The 19154-nt window shown below is 46.7% G+C and overlaps 1 protein-coding gene across 9 annotated transcripts in view; it reads left to right on the top strand.

Annotated features, from left to right (window-relative positions):
- The window catches only part of Nipped-A (Transcription-associated protein Nipped-A), a 435149-nt gene that overhangs the window by 246475 nt on the left and 169520 nt on the right, over positions 1 to 19154 (top strand). For all 9 annotated transcript variants that reach the window (XM_075682662.1, XM_075682661.1, XM_075682656.1 and 6 more), the window contains 2 exons: positions 5115 to 5525; positions 9933 to 10055. In XM_075682662.1, coding sequence (XP_075538777.1) covers positions 5115 to 5525; positions 9933 to 10055 — 534 coding nt within the window. The remainder of the gene's footprint in view (positions 1 to 5114; positions 5526 to 9932; positions 10056 to 19154) is intronic.

Below are 19154 nucleotides of genomic sequence, written 5' to 3'. Positions count from 1 at the left end.
GACATATTTTTCTCAATGGCACAACTGAACGCTGCCATGTTGTTATTGTCAGAAAGAACAGTTCTCAAATCAAATTTCTCGAATTTTAGTGTACACAGCTTTTCAGTGTTGGTAGGTATGGTAGGATCTTCTCCCGCTTTCATTTCCCTTTGTTCATCATCATCAACATCAGCCTGTTTTATGTCCACTGCAGGACGAAGGTCTCTTCCTGCGATCTCCAATTACCCCTGTCCTGCACCAACCAATTCCAACTAGTGCCCATGAATTTCCTAATTTCATCACTCCACCTTGTCTTCTGTCGTCCTCGACTGCATTCCCCATCTCCTGGTACCCATCCTGGAACCCTAATGGTCCAACGGTTATCTAACCGGCGCATTACATGACCTGCCCAGCTCCATTTTTTTCTCTTAATGTCAAATAGAATATCGGCTATACCCGTTTGCTCTCTGATCCAAACTGCTCTCTTTCTGTCTCTTAACATTATGCCTAGCAATCTTCGTTTCATCGCTCTTTGCATGGTCCTTAACTTGTTCTCAAGCTTTTTTGTCAGTCTCCAAGCCTCTGCCCATATATCAGCACTGGTAAAATGCACTGGTTTTACACCTTCCTTTTCAATGATAATTGTAAGCTTCCAGTCAGGAGCTGACAATGTCTGCAAAATGCGATCCAATCCGTTTTTATTCTTCTATGAATTTCCCTCTCGTGATCAGGGTTCCCTGTGATTAATTGACCTAGGTAAACGTACTCCTCACAGACTCTAGAGGCTGATTGGCGATCTTGAACTCTTGTTCCCTTGCCCATCTATTTGTCATTATCTTTGTCTTCTGCATAATAATCCTCAACCCCACTCCCACACACTCTCTGTTAGGTCCTCAATCATTTGTTGTAATTCGTCTGCATTGTTGCAGAAACAATGTCATCAGCAAACCGAAGGTTTCTGATGACATTCGCCATCGATCCTTACTTCTAAGTGTTTCCATTTTAATAGCTTGAATACCTCTTCCAAGCATGCAGTGAATAGCATTGGAGAGATTGTGTCTCCCTTTCTGACCCCTTTCTTTACAGGCATCTTCCTGCTTTTCTTGTGTGGAATTAGGGTAGCTGTGGAAGCTCTGTAGATATTTTCCAGGGTATTTACGTAAGCCTTCTGTACTCCTTGATTACGTAGTGCCTCAATGACTGCTAGTATCTCTACTGAATCAAATGCCTTTTGATAATCTATGAAAGCCATGTAGAGAGGCTTATTGTATTCTGCAGATTTCTCGATAACCTGATGAATGACATGGATGTGATCCATTGTAGAGTATGCCTTCATGAAGGCAGCCTGTTCCCTTCTTTGACTAAAGTCCAGTGTTGGCTTTATTCTATTGATGATTATTTTGGTAAATATTTTATATAATAGTGGGAGTGGGAGTAAGCCCATGAGCCTATAATTTTTCAGTTCTTTAGTGTCTCCCTTTTTGTGGATTAGTATAATGTTTGCATTCTTCCAGTTTTCTGGGACCCTTGCAGTCAATAGACACTTCGTATAGAGAGCTGCCAGTTTTCCAAGCTTTATGTTTCCTCCATCTTTGATTAAATTGACTGTTATTCCATTTTCTCCTGCTGCTCTTCCTCATTTAATGTCTTGCAAGGCCCTTCTGTCCTCATCGCTAGTTATAGGAGGAGTTACTGTATCCTGTTCATTACTGTTTCAAATGGAGTTATCCTGAGCCCTCTGAATACTGTACAGGTCAGTATAGAATTCTTTTGCTGCTTGTACAATACCTTCGAAATTGCTGATGATATTACCCGGCTTATCTTTCAGTGCATACATCTTGGTTTGTCCTATGCCAAGTTTCCTTCTCACTGATTTCAGGCTGCGTCCATTTTTTACGGCTTCTTCAGTCTTTCTCACGTTATAGTTTAGAATATAGCTTATTTTCACCTTGTTAGTCAGTTTTGACAATTCCGCGAATTCTATCTTATCTCTTGAGTTGGACACTTTCATTCTTTGTCGTTTCATTATTAGGTCCTAAGTTACTTGGGAGAGCTTGCCTACTGGTTGCCTTGGTGCCTTGCCTCCCACTTCAATTGCTACCTCTGAAGCCAACCTAGTTGCGGTTCCTTTCATAGCTCTATGTCATCATCATCATCTCTGTTCTAAGGCTGCATATTTGTTTGCAAGTCCCAGCCTGAATACCCGCCATGGTTGCTCAGTGGCTATGGTGTTAGGCTGCTGAGCACGAGGTCGCGGGATTGAATCGCAGCCACGGTGGCCGTATTTCGATGGGGGCGAAATGCGAAAACACCCGTGTACTTAGATTTAGGTGCACGTTAAAGAACCCAGGTGGTCGAAATTTCTGGAGTCCTCCACTACGGTGTGCCTCATAATCAGAAAGTGGTTTTGGCACATAGAACCCCATAATTTAAGTAACTTTACCAGCCTAAACTTGTCAGCTTTTACCCTTACTGCCTCTAAGTTGACCTCTTTCTTCTTGACCAATTTTACTCCCCCTCTCTCTCTCTTTAAATTGATGTGAATCCTAGCCCTCAGTAACCTGTCATCACTGCACTTTACCCTACCTATCACTTCTACATCCTGCACTGTGCTGGGATCGGCAGTAAGTATGAAATCAGTTTCATTTCTTGTTTCACGATTAGGGCTTTTCCAGGTCCCCTTTCTCTTGCTACGCTTTCTGAAAAAAGTTTTCATTATTCGACGCTTGTTCCTTTCTGTGAATTCTACCGCCATCTCTCCTCTAGCGTTCCTAGAATCGATGCCGTAGTTGCCAATTGCTTGATCACGAACCTACTTTTTCCCTACTTTTGCATTGAAGTCGCCCATTACTACAGTATACTGAGTTTGCACTTTTCTCATTGCTAATTCAACATCTTCATAACACTGATCTACTTCATCATCATTGTGACTGGATGTTGGAGCGTAGGCTTTGTGGGGATGCGCGACTCTCACGCGTCCCCTGATATCTTGTTTTGCCGCATAGCTCCTGCAGTGTGGCTTCGCCGCGTGACCTGGCGCCCGCGGCGGTCGAAGTGGTTGAAGTGCAGTGCGAGAGATGGCGCGAGTGTTGCGCTGCTAACCCCACCTCACGGTGGGGTTACTTGGGGGCGCAGGGGAGAACACCAATTCTTGGGTGGCGGGCCGGCGAGCGCGACGGACTTGCGCGTGCGCCGATCCATGCTTCTGCGAGACTGTCTCGCGTGGCCGCCTTCAAACGCGCCACCGTTTGCGTGACCGTACACGCGAATGACCAGGTGTTGGGATCCAGCATGGGGTGAACATATTCGCTTGCTATCTGGTCGCGGTGAGTCGGACTTCCTAGATTTGTCATGCGACCATTGGCATGTTTTGTGGATAGCAACTCAGGTAGCAGGCATTGATCTATGAAAGGTGCAATAAATGCCCTTGTGATTGTTTTCACTACTGTGTAATCGTTCCTTTGTCCCAAGAGCACGGAGGAGGACCCCACATCTTGTATTACCTTTAATTTATACCTCTTATTAAGTTTAATTACGACTACAGCTACCCTATCATTAATGCTGTAGAATTTGTCAGTGCTGCCCCCTGTGTCCTTATGGATTAGGAATCCTACCCCGTATTGCTTCTTATCTGGGAGACCTCTATAGCAGTGGACATGTCCGTTATTCAGCAATGTATAAGCCTCTCCCGTTTTGCTAATCTCACTAAGGTTGATGATATCCCAAACAATGTCCGATAGTTCCTCAAGGAGTCCTGCTGAGCTAGCATCACTCGAGAGGGTTTGGGTGTTAAGCGTTGCATGGGTCTGTTTCCATTCGTAGCCTGTCCGGACCCAGAGATTCTTTGCACCCTCTGTTGTGTTACAGGCCTGACCGCTGCCTTGGTCAGGTGCTCCGCAGCTGTTGGGGACTGAGGGCCATGCTTAATTGTAGGCATAATTCGGGAGGTAGTGGCCGAATAGTGCACCAGGGAGGCTAATACCTGTTATGGTGATGGAGTGTTTTTGTTGAAGCTTAGTGGGCCTTCCTAATTTGGTTGTACCTGGATTAGTACCCCATTCGCACTCGGTATCTTTTTCCTGTATCAGGCATCACTCCAAGCCTGCAGATGTGCACTGGAGGAGGTGAATTTCAAGCTCACCATCATCATATTAAAAAAAAAATACCCTTATAGAAAGATTTGAACTTCCGACTATGGCAACCAAGCATTCGACTTAGCTCAGTCAGATTATCCCGTAGGCGGCGAGGATACCTTATTGCCACTAAGTACAGCCCAGAGGGCCCTATGTGCCTAAAAACTTCTTTGATTTATCTGCGATAGATGTGTTTTCCTGATCGTGACGGGTAACTCAATATAGAATGATTTCTAAACGGTTCTGGCCTTGTAGTTCCGGAACCTCACGTGTGCAGGCGGCCGTGAACTCGGCTAGGCAAACCATACAGGCAAACCGATGACCTTTCACCACCGCGACTGCATGCTCTACAGGAGTACAAACGGAAACCCACGAAAACGAATTTAAGTGCAAATGTAGAAGTAATAAATGGATGCAAACTTCGACCTTTTTTTTTTTACTTGATGAAAATCTGTATTTGAAATTTGCAACTGTTGTCGCTATGTTATTTTTTCTTATTGTTTGCGTGATACTGCAAACCTTCTCACCACTTCTTTCTCTTCCTTTAGCGCTGTAATATATTGGGGGGGGGGGGCTCTCGCTAGAAAGTCAGCGCAAGTCATGTCGGTAGAGTCAGTTTAAGTCAAATTAGTATATCTCAAATGCCTGAAAACATGCTTAAATTGTCCGCGGTACACGGGTTTCGCCGATTGCTGCAGGAACAATGATATTATTGCAAGTTAAATCGTTGTCTTTTATTACTTTAGCGTTTCTTTTTTAATTTTGTAGGTTTTTATATACTGGAGTCTCGGTGTCCAAGCAGGGTAGGCATAAAAATACAAAACCGCAGTAAGAAAAGCTTATTGCTGACATGTTAGAAAACAGCCAAACCGACATGCTATATTGCGCGGTCGAAACGACTCCAATCGTTAATGGTGCAGTAAAGTCGGCAAAGAAATAAATAATTAATTTCCGCTCCACTTTCCACAACCTAATTGACTCTGTGCGGTGGCCACCGTGCAGGTGTTCCACAGCCTGCTGAAGGCTCACGCCGTGGAGGCCCGTTCGGTGGTGCGCCAAGCCCTAGAGATCCTGACGCCGGCCATGCCTGCCCGCATGGAGGATGGCAACACCATGCTCACCCACTGGACCAAGAAGATCATCGTCGAGGAGGGCCACACGCTGGCCCAGCTGGTGCACATGCTGCAGCTGCTGTACCGCCACTACCGGGTCTACTATCCCGTCCGGCACCACCTGGTGCAGCACATGGTGAGCTCGGTGCAGCGACTCGGCTTCACGCCCAATGCCAACATTGAGCACAAGAAGCTGGCAGTCGATCTGGCCGAGGTGGTTGTCCGCTGGGAGATGCAGCGCCACCGCGAAGAACAGCAGCAGCAACCACAGCAGACGCCACCGCCCCAGTCGACCTCTGAGGTGAGTAACGCACATTGCAATTGGCCGGCTCTGACCGGATGTACTACTTCAGCATGTTGGTGGAGACATATCAGTCAAGGGACGCACGAGTGGCATCTTCCTGCTTCGTCTGTTGCTCTGTGCTGGAAGAGGGGGGGGGGTCCACAAATGCAGTGTCACTTTTTTCTTGTTAACTTTACAAATTCAAAACTGTAAGCTTATATTCAATTTAGTGCGCCGAGTGCAAATATGTAATCAGCCTTTTTCTAAGTTGAAGTGAAAACATTTTACACAGTTTTTTGTATTATAAATTTGTGGTGACTTGCAAAAAATATACTGTATAGAGAGAACTAAAATAGATATGTTTCAGAACTTTTGAAGACTGCACAAATACAATTCCATGCTTCAAGAGTGAAACTTCGTTGCTACAAACACCACATTATGACCTTTCCAAAAATCCCCGGCTGACTGCTTATCTCTTTCCCTACCATAGGGTAAGTAGGTGTTTATGTAGGTTACACCAGATTTTCTTTTTTTTGAAAGAACTACTGCACTCAGTACTTAATGTAACACATAAAAAAAGAAGCAGAATAAATGCACTTTTCACGCATAAAAGCTTTAGTAGCGAGATGTATGTCATAAACAGTTATAAATTGGCAGAATCAAGATTGTGGCCTGGCTCTCTGCAACATGCGCAGCTTTATGTACTTTACTTTGATGTACAGTAGAATCTCGATGATACGAATCTCACGGGGTCATGAAAAATATTCGTATTAGCCGAAATTCGTATCAACGAAACAATTAAAGCTAGCTAAATTAAAAGTCAGAGGTGAACTCACTCAGGCACACGTACGTAAAAAGCGTTTATTTCTTGAATAAAAACTCTCTAATGTCCTTCTGCCTCTTTTTCTTTGTCAGGTCACTTAGCAGACTTTGTTCAAATCCATAAAAACGCGTGCACGTGTCGTCACTCATTTCATCCGCGGCCATAGCCTCCGAACTTTGAGCACGTGCAGTGTTTCAGCCGCTGGTGGTGGACCCTCGCCGTCGGCCACATCTAATACAAAAAACGCGTCCCGAAGCACAGCAGCTACTCCGTCCGATGGCACGCAGAAAAGGAGGAAAAGCACAAAAGCAACAAAACGCCACCGCTTCAAACTAAACTTCAAACTCTTCACGCCCAGTCGCGGCCTCTGCGCTATCCGGCGCCGCGTCTGTGCCTCCGCACCAAAAGAGAAAGGGAGAAATCGCGTGACTGCACACTGTTCTCTATCGCGGCCGTCGGTGGGGCGGCGTTAATAAATTAAGGGGAAAACCTTTAATGACTCATGCTCGCGTCCGTCCATGTGCTGGAATCGTGCCAACTGTGGCCTCTCCTCCGCGCACCGGCGCAACCTCCTCCCCTCGTTAGCAACCGGCATGCCGGTGGGGGGCGCCGCTGTGCATAGCAAACGTGATGTCACACAGTAGAGGTGGAATGAGTGCGCCCGTGTGGGCCATGCGTCAGCGGTGGCAGCTGCACCGCCGCTCCTTCGCCAGACGTCTCGTTGCAGTCGAGTCAGACACATGGCTCCGAAGCAACCCAGTGATTCTCCGCGCCAAGTGGTTCGGGGAAGCGGCAGCGGGCGCCGGATTTCCCAACACCAAACGCCAGAAGAACAAGGAGCGAATGTGCATGCGATGACTGACCATGTCACCATATGCAAAAGCAAGGGAGGCAGAACGGAAACGCCAACAGCGGCTGATTAGATCGCCGGGTACCAAAGGCAGGGAAGCAGAACGAAAGCGGCAGCAACGACAGGCGATATCGCCGAACACCAGAGCGAATGAATTGGAGCACAGACGGCAGCAGCGACTGGCTATGTCACCTAATAGCAAAGCCATGGAAGCGGAGCACAGATGGCAGCAGCGTCTGGCTTTTGCCAAGGACACTATAGAATTTCCAAAATGTCTTCGGTAATTTTCGTAACAACCATTCTCTGGCATGTTGCAAAGTAATGGGGCTTGGCCGGTACCACAGAAAAATTCGTATCATCTGGAAATTCGTGTTAGCCATGATCGTATCATCGAGATTCCACTGTAATAAGAGAGAGCACGCGCTGGATGCAAAGCTGGGCGCGGCACACGAAGTGAAGAAAGGGTGGTTGGCACTTGATCGGCATAGTGGCCATAGTCTGTCATAGTGTGAAATTCGCGTATCTGTGGTTCGCTTTTCTGCCTGCCCTGGGTTGTGGTGGGTTGCCTGCCCTGGTGTGTGATGAGCCCTAAGTCGAGCTATACGCCTGCACGGGACATATACTGTATTTACTCGCATAATGATCGCACCCTGAATTTTGTCGTCAAAATTCAATTTTTTAAAAATTTCCCGTGTAATGATCACACCCCGAACTTGCCGCAGCGATATGTCATGTGCGAAGTCTAGCTAATAATGATTGTGCTTACCATCTGTCGAATGCTACACGAACGACTCTTCAAGACAAACCAAGTGGTCTGCACGCACCAAACGTTCTTAAGTAGATGCCTCATTCCATTACTTTCATCACTTTCCGCACTTCCGCAACAAAACGAGGTACAACCAAACTTGCCTTTATTATGTCTAGGCTTTATAATAGTTGTGGTCAACAACAAAAAAAGGTGCCTTTCGATTCTTCTCATCTGCATTCGTGGGCATGCAACAAATCGCGAGCGGCAACTATAGTAGCCACGTTTACATTGATACGTTAGAAGTGTACCCTATTCATACGCTAACGCTTGTAATACAGCTGAGATATTCGCCCATCCCTAACGGAAACATGCTGCATTAGGATAGTAGTGAAGACAGATGCCTCAGTTTCCGCAGCGTGCCGGCCATGTGTTTCTATGTCACTGGCAGCTAAGCGCGGCCATTTCTGTTTCTGTCCCCTCAAAGTGGACATGGCTACGGTATTGCCGCGAACTTGCCAATAATAATGATATTATTTATTACTGATACAGAAGAAACTGTTTCAATGCACGTAGTGTACTCGCGAGAACAAAAAAAAATCGCGTTCAGCTCATTCGGCTTGCTCCGCCAGCCGCCATTTTTGTTTTGGTGTCCCGCACTACATACAGTGGCAGCCGCCTATTTGTTCACCTGTTGTCCCCTGTCCCCTGTTTCTGTCCCCTCAAAGTGGACATGGCTACGGTATTGCCGCGAACTTGCCGATAATAATGATATTATTTATTACTGATACAGAAGAAACTGTTTCAATGCACGTAATGTACTCGCGAGAACAAAAAAAAAATCGCGTTCAGCGTATTTGGCTTGCTCCACCGGCCGCCATTTTTGTTTTGGTGTCCCGCACTACATACAGTGGCAGCCGCCTATTTGTTCACCTGTTGTCATCCCGCAGCAAACGCGAGATGAAAAAAAAAAATTTTTTTCACGGGAAATTTAACCCGGATTATGATCGCACCCTGGAATTTGTGTCAATTTCTTTTACAAATAAGTGCGATCGTTATGTGAGTAAATACGGTAGTTTATCTGCTCACAAAATCAAAACGTTGATCAGACACTAATAAACCTTCACATGCTAATGAGCAGGACGTTAGAAGAAAGAGACGCACACAGTGTGCTTGTCAAAACAGGTGCGCACTTCAACGTGATGCTTGCAATAATGGCAGACAGCCGGAAGTCGCTGCAAGGATGAGTGGGGCACGATCGGAGAGTGCTGTCCGGAGCGCGCGATTGGCCTAGGCTGCGGCGACTTCGCGTGGCTGACGCGTTGGTTCTTTATTCTATGGTTGAACTATGATGCGGAGTGAAGTTACGGTTTGCAAATCACATACTTGTTTTTTTACTGCAAAGATAAGTTTATCTTATGCACGTTTCAAATCATTACCGTCTTACCTTTCAATTTTTTGCTGTTTTGAAAATGTCTCCATGTAATTTACCCCACACAATGAATGCACCCCCCCAACTTTGCTTCGATATGTTGGGGAGAAAGTGTGTTCATTAAGCAGGTATATACAGTAATCACTTGCAGCCGAATAAGGAGCTGGCAAGAAAGCAGTCGAGCATAAGAAAGGACAAAGTATTAGAAAGCGCAGTGCAGTGGAGCGTAAGAAAGGAGCCAATTGCAAGTTCTATTTTTCTGGATTTCAAGACAGGTACTAGGTGGAAGCACACATGATTTTAATATGTGGTACTTGTGGTGGATGTCTCCTGAGAAGTGCTAAACCAAACTGCTTGATCAGTGGCAGCCCTTGACTAGCTTCTGTCTGAATAATGCAAAGTATAAGATCTAACTTGCAATTAAATGCCAGATTCCCAAGGGGCCATTGTTTTCAAGTGAAAAGTTTTATAAACATAATACAAGTATTAACTTGGAAAGACCTCAGTGGGAAGGTATATTAGATTGCTTACAGAGAAAGTTGAAGCTACATGCATGTGATCCAACTTGTCTGCAGGAGAGTCGACGCCTGCTGGACCAAAGTGGCAGAGCGCGGCAGACGGCACCACGGCCAGACCGTCCCATTGAGAAGCACCATGCCGACGCCCTGGTCAACTTTCTCCTGCGCATGGCGTGCCAGGTGAGTGGTGCAATGTGCCATAGTTGTACGAGTTCAGTGAACCCTTGTTGCAACAAAATCGCTTCATTCATGATATTGCATTATTCAAAGTTTTCTGTGGTTCCAACTGCAGATCATGTATTTTCGCTTGGATTATTCGAAGTGTAACATTTCTGGGCTCTGCTTACTGTGGGGCAGGAAATCCATAGAAGGCTGCTTGATGCAGCATAGACTGTGACACTTGCTTTCTGTTGTGATAGCAATTATATGGACACTCCAAGCGCATTTTCACCATCGCCATGAGTGTAAAGTCCAAGGGCGGTAACACCGTCGCCGTGCATCCTACGCTGTATGTGCGAGTGAAGGCATGTGAGGGGAGCTGACGATCACGGCTCAATGTCGCCTGCGTGAAAGAGACAAAAGTGGGCAGAAAGCAGAGTCTCCTGTCGTGCATGAAGCACCCAACGTTGCAAGGCACCAGTGGAGGGTAGAGAGGGTGGCATTCTATTCCGGCTGCAACTGCGCATGCGGGGGCTGCTCGCGCTGACCCAGCTGTACCTTGAGAGTGACAGTGATCTATGTTAGGGGACAGAGTTTAGGTGCATCGGTGGCTCGTAGCTTTGTGCACGCTGTGTGTTCACTGGACTCACTTTTCGTTGAGGCGACAGACAGTACGAATGTCAATTCGCTCGCTGCTGCTGCCGCCACATCTCCTCACGCCAGCGTTGTGACAATGATTTTCCATGGTCATAGAGTCAGATGTGTTCATGTTTGCTTGTGCGCGTGTGCCACCATGCTTGTTAAGTTACGTAGTGTGCCTATGTTTACAAGTTTCTGTGGCTGATATAACTACTATTTACTTCGTATAGCTGTCCACTAATTTGCTGTTGCAATCGATGCTTTGCCTTGCGGGTGAAAGTGTGACTTTTTGTTGTTCACCTGGAGCATCAAAGAGCCCGGTGAAGGTCACTCCATGACATGGCAGCTATCCATCATCAATCCCGGCAAATTTATCACACCTAGGCCTGTGCACGAGTGGAAAAATGATCAGTTGTATGCCTACTCGAAATTTCAGTCTTTAGAAATTGCCACGCCAGATTCCATGTGAGGGCAGCAGGGCCTAATTCAGCTGTGAATCTTGTAGATGTTATTCATAACAAATAAAAACTGAATCCAATCAAAATCGAAAAAATTGGGCAGTGTGAAAAAGTAAACACATGCTTTTTGTGGCCCTCAAGGGCTGAAATCGTCATAGCCACATCTGAAATATCTCTAAAGGCTTGCCAGTACTCTTATTAGGCATCTTGGTGCTCATACTGTGACAGGAGATGTTGGGTGTGCACATGCATAATTAAGAAACACATACAGTCAATGACCCATTTTTCGGAAACCTGATTTTTTGGACATGCCTGATGATTCTAACACCTTCATGGCACCGGCACAAACGCCATAGAGCCAATGTTTATGTATGTCTGAAATTTTGGACGCTGAAAACATTCGCCGCGGGATTTTTTTTACTTTTAGCCATGACTCCAAGTCTGAAACGGCATTACCGTAAAAACGCCGCATACAGTGAAACCTCGTTAACCTGTAGTTGGCCGGAGCTCGGAAAAAGCACATCCTAAATGGCAGTACTGTTTAGCCAAAATAGCATGAAATCACCCACTTACCTGGGGAAAACAGAACTCGGAGAGAGTGCGATGAAAGGCGACAAAACAGGCAGTATTTATTCACTTCACGCGACAAAAGTGTGAAGTGGCCTAGCACGACGACAGCCGCCTCAAACTTACTGAAGCTGTGTGCCAGCTTTTCAGCCAGCCCCCTCTTCTCAGCAAACACTCGCACGGCAGATTACTCGTTGGCATTACGCATTCTCGGTACACGCAAGCGGTAGTGCTGTAGAAGTTTCGAGGCACCTTTTTCATTGCCGGGTGCCGGAGTTTGGAATAGAGTTACGTTATTGTGCCCCTCTTCTTGTCGCGACGATTGCATTCATGAGGCTGACGTAATGCGCAGGTTCTGCCACTGTCGGGCCTGAATCGCCCGTGCTCTCGTTTTCCGTGTTGTCCTCATCACTGTTGCTAGTCGACATTTCGGCAAGAACAGAGGCAACAATGGCGAAAAGTCGAACCTCGTAGCCGACATCTCTTTGTGGTCGCAGTAGCGCTGCCGAGCAACTTCGCATTCCAAATGGCACACACCGTAGTCAACAGCCGATCCCTGTCGCGTGCTAGCACCGACTTCTTCATGTCACGTTCGATAGAACGGACGTTGTCTAATTTTTCTTTTTCGCTGAGCACCCGGCGTCTTTTTTATCTGAGCTTTGGCATGATGCGAGTCCTCGCTTGCACGACGCCACAACACTCTCTGGCACAGCGTCGAAATGATGTTGATGTTGATGTGGCTTCATGCGCGAACGTACAGGGTGCTTGGAGGCCGTTGTTCCGATCTCTGAGGCTTGTTCTGCCGGGCCGCCCGATGGAGACGACGCACCGCAGTGTTTGCGCGACGAAAAGTGGAAACACTACATTTTAACCAATGTTTGTGGAATAAGCTGGTACGGTTTATGCGGATACAAAACGCATTGTGGTCAATGGCCGCTGAGTAGGGGATTCGACTTTACTACTTTTAAAACGAAACTACTGTTTAAGGGGGGAGGCTACCCTGGAGACCGAACTTTTTTATTTTTTAAGATATCCAGATTAAACTTCCAGGGTACGTTCACACCACCGAACTATGAGGAACTGCAAGGTTTCATGATGATATGTTAATTAGTTCTAGAGTTAGTGAGGACTAACTAGGTGATTCATGTATATGCCTGAGGAAGAGCCTGGAGAAATACCAGGACATCGTAGGAAGCTGAAATTCACTGTGACGATCCCTTGATAGATATCCCAGGGGGCTAAAGAGCCCTTTTCTTTAATTTCCCCTCCAAAATATTTTAAGACAACATTGAATTTGATGTAGCCAGTAATGAGAACATTCATCAAGAATTACGTGCTTATTATAAATTACCTGCACCAACTTTCAAAAAAAGAAGCCTGTTACCCCCTGGCAAGGTCATTCAGGAAGAGAATAAAAAAGACGGCACACAAATCTGAAGAGCGGCTCTTGAGATATTGCCTTCCCCAGCACCACTACTAGCGAAAAAATAAATTCTGAGAAAACAGGCCTTAAAGGGACCCTGAAACGCTTTTGACGATTTTCTACAAACGTATTGAGTCGTTAGAGTAGGTCCTTCTGATCATTAATTGACACATCTAAGTGCTCCGCGTAAGGCGTGTAATTTATTATAAGGTTTTAAATATGCACATCGCTGCCGATTGCAGCGCACTGCTCGGCGGAATTTTAAGCCGCCCCTACCCATATGACCGAAATCACCCATACGATGTCAGTGGGGCAAGCTATCCGATTGGCTGACAAGGGCGCGTGATCGATAATTTTTCCAACTTTATGGTAAACAAATGATCTTCGTAATAGTTGGAATGTTAGTTAATTTGTTTTTATGAAAAGAAAGTAACATAAATAGAATGCACAAGAATAATTTTTCAGTACACTTAAGCACTTCCGGCACACAGCATGTGTCGTCTGCTTGTGTTACAACGTACTCCATTTTGAAGAGAGCTCCGCGGTCAGAGTCGGTCTGTCTTTTCGCGAGCACTATGATTCGACTTTGTTGCCTTGTGGACTGCAAACGTAGCGACTGGCAATATGTCAAGCTGCGACTCGTGTCCCTCTGCAAGGCAGCGTACGAGCGAACTGGCTGCTGCACATCGGACTGCTGCTATCCGATCGGCGCCAGGATTTGCGCGTTTGTGGCCGTCACTTTACACCGGAAGATTACTAATAGCGTTTCCCGAGCCCGGTATTAGGGAAAACGCAAGCACAAGGGGACAGAGTCTGGCCGCTTGACTTTGCCGTAACGGGATGAGCCATGAGATGAGCAGAAGGGCAAATGCGAATGGTCTGCACGGTGCAGCCACCTGGTGGCACAGAGCTCAACCATACACAGTAGCAGCAACGAAGTGTATTCTTCTTTGCTGCTGGTGTGTATTTTTCGCAGGAGTGTAATCATGAACACGTTGTTTTTATAAATGTTTAAAATGTTTTACACTTGGTTAGAGCAATATTAGCGCTTTGTTTGGCTGGTTAAGCGCTGCACCAACAAGTGTATGGACCGTGCAGACCGATCAGGCCGCTCACGTACGTCTACGCTAAAGTTCCTTCATCAGCATGAGTTTATGCCTACAGTCATTTGCCGAAATGACCAGCTTGCCTGTGGTTACCGGAATACAAGACACGTTCGGCGCTACGACAGAATGCTCGCAACGCACGCTGCTTCGATAGCTCTCGCTTGGGGTCGACGGCCAAGCGGCTAGCGGAGCGGTCTTGCGCGGGCGGGGGCGGGCTCCAAAACAACCGGAAGTGGACGATGTGACGTCGCATCGTGACGCTGAACCAGTGAAAGCGGAGCTTAGCCCCACTCGCTCGGCGAACGAGTTGAGGAGGAAAAGCATGGCTAGGGAGGAGGGTAGCTTCTAATCGCTTGTAGCTCCATTAATACGTAACGCTTCACTTAAATTGTGGTGCGAATGTTCTATTTAAGCTGTACCCTACGCGTCTACAAAATTTGTCCGAACCGTTTCAGGGGCCCTTTAAAGTTGAGCACGTGTTTTTTTATTAGAAAGCTCCTGCGGAGCTTCTAACTAGCTCTTGTGGCTCCAGGCACACTCAATGTGTCGGATTTTCGACTGGCGACAGCCGAAAGCACAGTTCCGCCGCTGAAAAGCGTCTACGCAGTCGGCACTCGCCGCGGAAGATCGGAAGTTCGATGCTCGTACAAGACGCATATCGTGCTCCCGTACACCGAACAACTGCACTGTCTTGGGCTTTGCCGGCATCGCGTGCAGCGAAGAACTAGCGGGAAAAAAAAAAAAGCTGCGCAAATAATCTAAAAGATAGCGCAAGGCGATGAGGAGCTCGCAAGCTCAGTTGAGGCGGACGGAGCAAGGGGCAACAATGACGCGAGCGCGGCGGGCACGGCATCAAAGGGAGCAGCCGCCGCCGCCCGCGCAGCAGCCAATGGCAGGCGCGCTTTAGCCCGCGGGATTTGAACTCTGGCCAATCAGCGCTCCGCATCACATCGCGGGAAAACGCCAGTAGCGCCTGAACCGCGCCGACGATGCCATTTTGCAAGGCGGCAAAATAGAGACAAAGAATCCACGGTCAAAACGACACCAAGATGGCATGGGCAGGCTGCATGGGCCGGGAATGGCGTGCGCGCAAAGTTTGACTTCATTTCAGCATTCGCGCGTGTTTTGTGGGCCATGGTGGCCTCAAAAGTAGCGTTTTTTTTTTAACTTTACGGTTGAATTAGGTGCTGATAATTACAGAACAGGTAGTTATGAGACATACAACCCAAAAATATGGTTTTTCAAAAATCGACTTTTTCACGATTTTTCGGTTTTCAAGGGGCGCTCCCCCCATTAAGCGGGTATGGATTAACAAGGTTTTTCTGTATAATATGAACACACATAAAGTACGAGGTGGAGTTTTTGGGACGCAAAATGGAAAATAAAGTTTTATCCGCGTATAATACGAGTTAGGAAAACTCTAGGAAAACATTTATTTAAGTTGTACTCTGCACTTCAATCACTGTCCTCCTCAGCTGCGCTCTCTTGGATAGTTCCTTGTCAGACATATCTTCCCAGAGGTACTCATCCTCTGTGCCATCGAGCGCGTTCGAGATGCCGCACTTCTTGAATGTGCGACGCATAAGGTCTTCTAGTATGCTGGCCCATGCGTCCACAATCCACTTACATAGTGTGGCTGGCGACGCCCGCTTCAGCCGCCCGGTCGGGGTCACTGCAAGCTCACCTGAGCACATTCAATCTGCGTAACACCGCTTGACTGCATCCTTGAGTGGCTTGTTCACGCAAACATCTAAAGGCTGCAGCTGAGACGTCATCCCATCTGGGATAACGACGAGTTCAGTGCCAGATTCGCACAACAGCCTCGTCACTGAGTCGGCCAAATGGCAACGAAATGTGTCCAGCACGAGGATGGACAGAAACGACAACAGTGCGCTGGCCGTCTACACCAGATGGACTTTATCCAGTCTAGCAAAAGATTCTTTTTCATCCAGCCTTTCTTATGGCATCTCATGACCACATTTTTTTGCAGCTCCTCACCTTTAGGCACTGTCTTGTGCTTGAAGACGACATAGGGCGGTAGCTTGCGCCTGTCTGCTGTGCACGACAACATGACGGTAACTCGCATTTTCTCGTTCCCAGTGCACCGGACATTCACATACAGATTCACATACATAAAACTTTTTAGAGCCCTTTTTGTGCGCGGTGAGGTGCGATGGCATGTCCAAATAACCCGGGGTTTGTTCAGCATTGCCAATTTGCCCTAGTTGGAAGTTCTTGGACTTGTGCAGCGAAATAATGTGGCGCTGGAAAGGCACAAGCAGCTCTTCAAAAGCTATTGTGAAATCGAAGTTCGGTGACATAAGGAAAATCCAGCATGGCACATGTAGTAGTGATAAATCCTGTGCTTGCTCGCTTTGAAGGCGGGGCTCGGTAGCCCTTGTGGGGTTCTCACCCGTGGTCTTGGGACAAAGGAATGACAACACAGTAATGCAAACAATCACAAGGGCATTTATTGCACCTTTCATAGATCAATGCCTGCTAGCTGAGTTGCTATCCCCAAAACATGCCGATGGGCGCACGACAAATCTAGAAAGTCCAACTCACCGCGACCGGATAGCGAGCGAATATGTTTGCCCCATGCTGGACACCGACGCCTGGTCGTTCGCATGTACGGTCACGCGAACGGTGGCGCGTTCGAACGAGGCCTCATGAGACAGTCTCGCAGAAGCATGGATCGGCGCACGTGCAGAACGTCCGCAGCACTTGCCAAACCTGAACCGTAGAGGAAGCACCTTCTCCTTTCCATGCCCAAGTAAACCCCGCCGTTACGTGGCGTGAGCAGTGCAACACTCGCGCCATCTCTCGTACTGCGCTTCAACCAGACCGACTGCCGCGGGCATCAGGCCATGCGGCAAAACCGGATTACAGGAGACGGGACCCATGCGGGAGAACAACATACCAGGGGACGCGTGAGAGTCGCGCATCCCCACATCGTTGATGCCAAACTGCCTCCTGGCCACACTGTTGCCGATGTCCTGTGCGGCTAAAATAACCTTTCTCTTGAAAGCAGCCGAGTACTGTTTTCGTGGTCCGGACATATTGGTCCTTCAATGCGGAATAAAAAAGATGCACTTCGCGAAGTGGTGTTTGCACATGTGCTGGCAACGTGCCCACTCGACAATAATGAAACGATGCTGTAGTCACGCAGCAATAACGAAACCAAAATTTCTAGCCCAAATTTGTGACTGAAATTTTTGTTCGTATCCGCTAATAATACGAGGCAAAATTTTGGGATGCTAATAATAGGAAAAAACCTCGTATTACACACAGGTTCTTACGATAATTAAAGCGACCACGGTCACCATTTTGATAATTCGCAGCCTTGAACCAGCACTCACATGCCAGTTCAGTGGCAGCCATGGTAGTCTCTTTAGACCTGTTGCTGTGCCTGACTGCTTAGATGTTCCCTATCAAGCTTCCAGCTGTTCAGGGCAGTGTTTTCGATTTAAAGGATTTGCTGCTATCAGCAATGGGAACTTCGTCATCCTGATGGGTGGTGTTGACCCTCAAAAAGCACAGCAAGGGTCTAGACTCTAAAGTGTTGCATCATGCCGGTTCTTGAAAGTCAGTTTCACCGCAATACAGTAATTATGCGGTTAAACATACGCATGTATTGCAGTGAAACATTACAAACAGTTCAAAGGGGCCACTTTCATAGGATATGAAATGTGTACCTTAATTACATGTGCATGCACCCGCTGTCTTTTATCACAGCAGGGCACGGACACGCCTAAAATATTGTATAACGCTGGTTCCCAAAAGTCAGCTTTGCTGAAGTACAGTGGTGTTACACGGTCAAGCATACACAATTTATTGTGGTGCAGCATATCGAGAGTGCAAAGGTCCCACTGTCACGGAACATAAGATGTTTTCCTTAATTATACATATCTGCCAATCCTTCCTAATTGTTCATGGAGTTGACAAATTTGGGATCGTTTTATGACTTAGCAAATGTTGCGTGAAGTCTTAACGCTCCTGCTTACCTGGGCCCCTGAAATGCGCATTCTCCATCTCAAACTACCCCTGCTTGACACATTTGATGCGATATGCCTTCTAGTGAATTACCTCTTTAAATGAGATGCGATACGCTCGAAAGTTAATGTGATACACTTTCGTTACATTCATGTCAACGTGGCTAATGTCGTGTTCAGGAAATATACGAATTTCATAGTTTACAGGTTAGCAGCTATGATTACACATGCACACACCCACCATCTCATGTCACACTACAAGCACTGCGATGCCTAATAATTTTACTGACAGGCCTTTAACCCTTTGAGGGTCGATTTATTTCGTCATATGCGACTATCCAGGGTGGATTTTTTTTATTGCAGATTTCAATTCTTCTTAGGGACTTATTTAGAAAAGAATTTACCTCAATTTTTCTCGGGTGATCGTAAAGTGAAAAAAATTATATTTTGCGTTTTTATATATGTACTCTTCCTTCATGAATAACAACAATAAAAAAGGAAATAAACTTACAAGCATTAAAAATTTGATGCATTCTAATACACATAGTTCAACACCTTGAAAATGCGCACACCAGAATATTTCGCAAGACTCAAATGTTCCTGCTCTTTCACTAATATCTAATATGTACATCCATAGCGTAATCGAACTGCATAGGTGCATGCACTGAAGAAAACTGTGGTTGTGTGCCCGTCAAAAAAGCAAAACGTGTGACAAACTTCTGCTAATCTTCATCTTATCGCCAACCATAGGCAATTAGTTTTCGCGAGTGTCAAAAAAGAAAAAAGCAGCGGAAACGCATGCACAGTGGCATCCTTCCTATGCGCACCCCTGTGAGCACTGAACGAGCGAGAAAGAGGCGGTCGCCCTTTGAGCGATTAGTAACGAGATAGCCATCAGTTTTGTAAGTGCAAGAAGCTGAAAACGCCTGCAATAA

The sequence above is a fragment of the Dermacentor variabilis genome, chromosome 2, assembly GCF_050947875.1.
Source record: "Dermacentor variabilis isolate Ectoservices chromosome 2, ASM5094787v1, whole genome shotgun sequence".
Taxonomy (NCBI): Eukaryota; Metazoa; Arthropoda; class Arachnida; order Ixodida; family Ixodidae; genus Dermacentor; species Dermacentor variabilis.
This window is presented reverse-complemented; position numbering and strand designations above follow the sequence as displayed.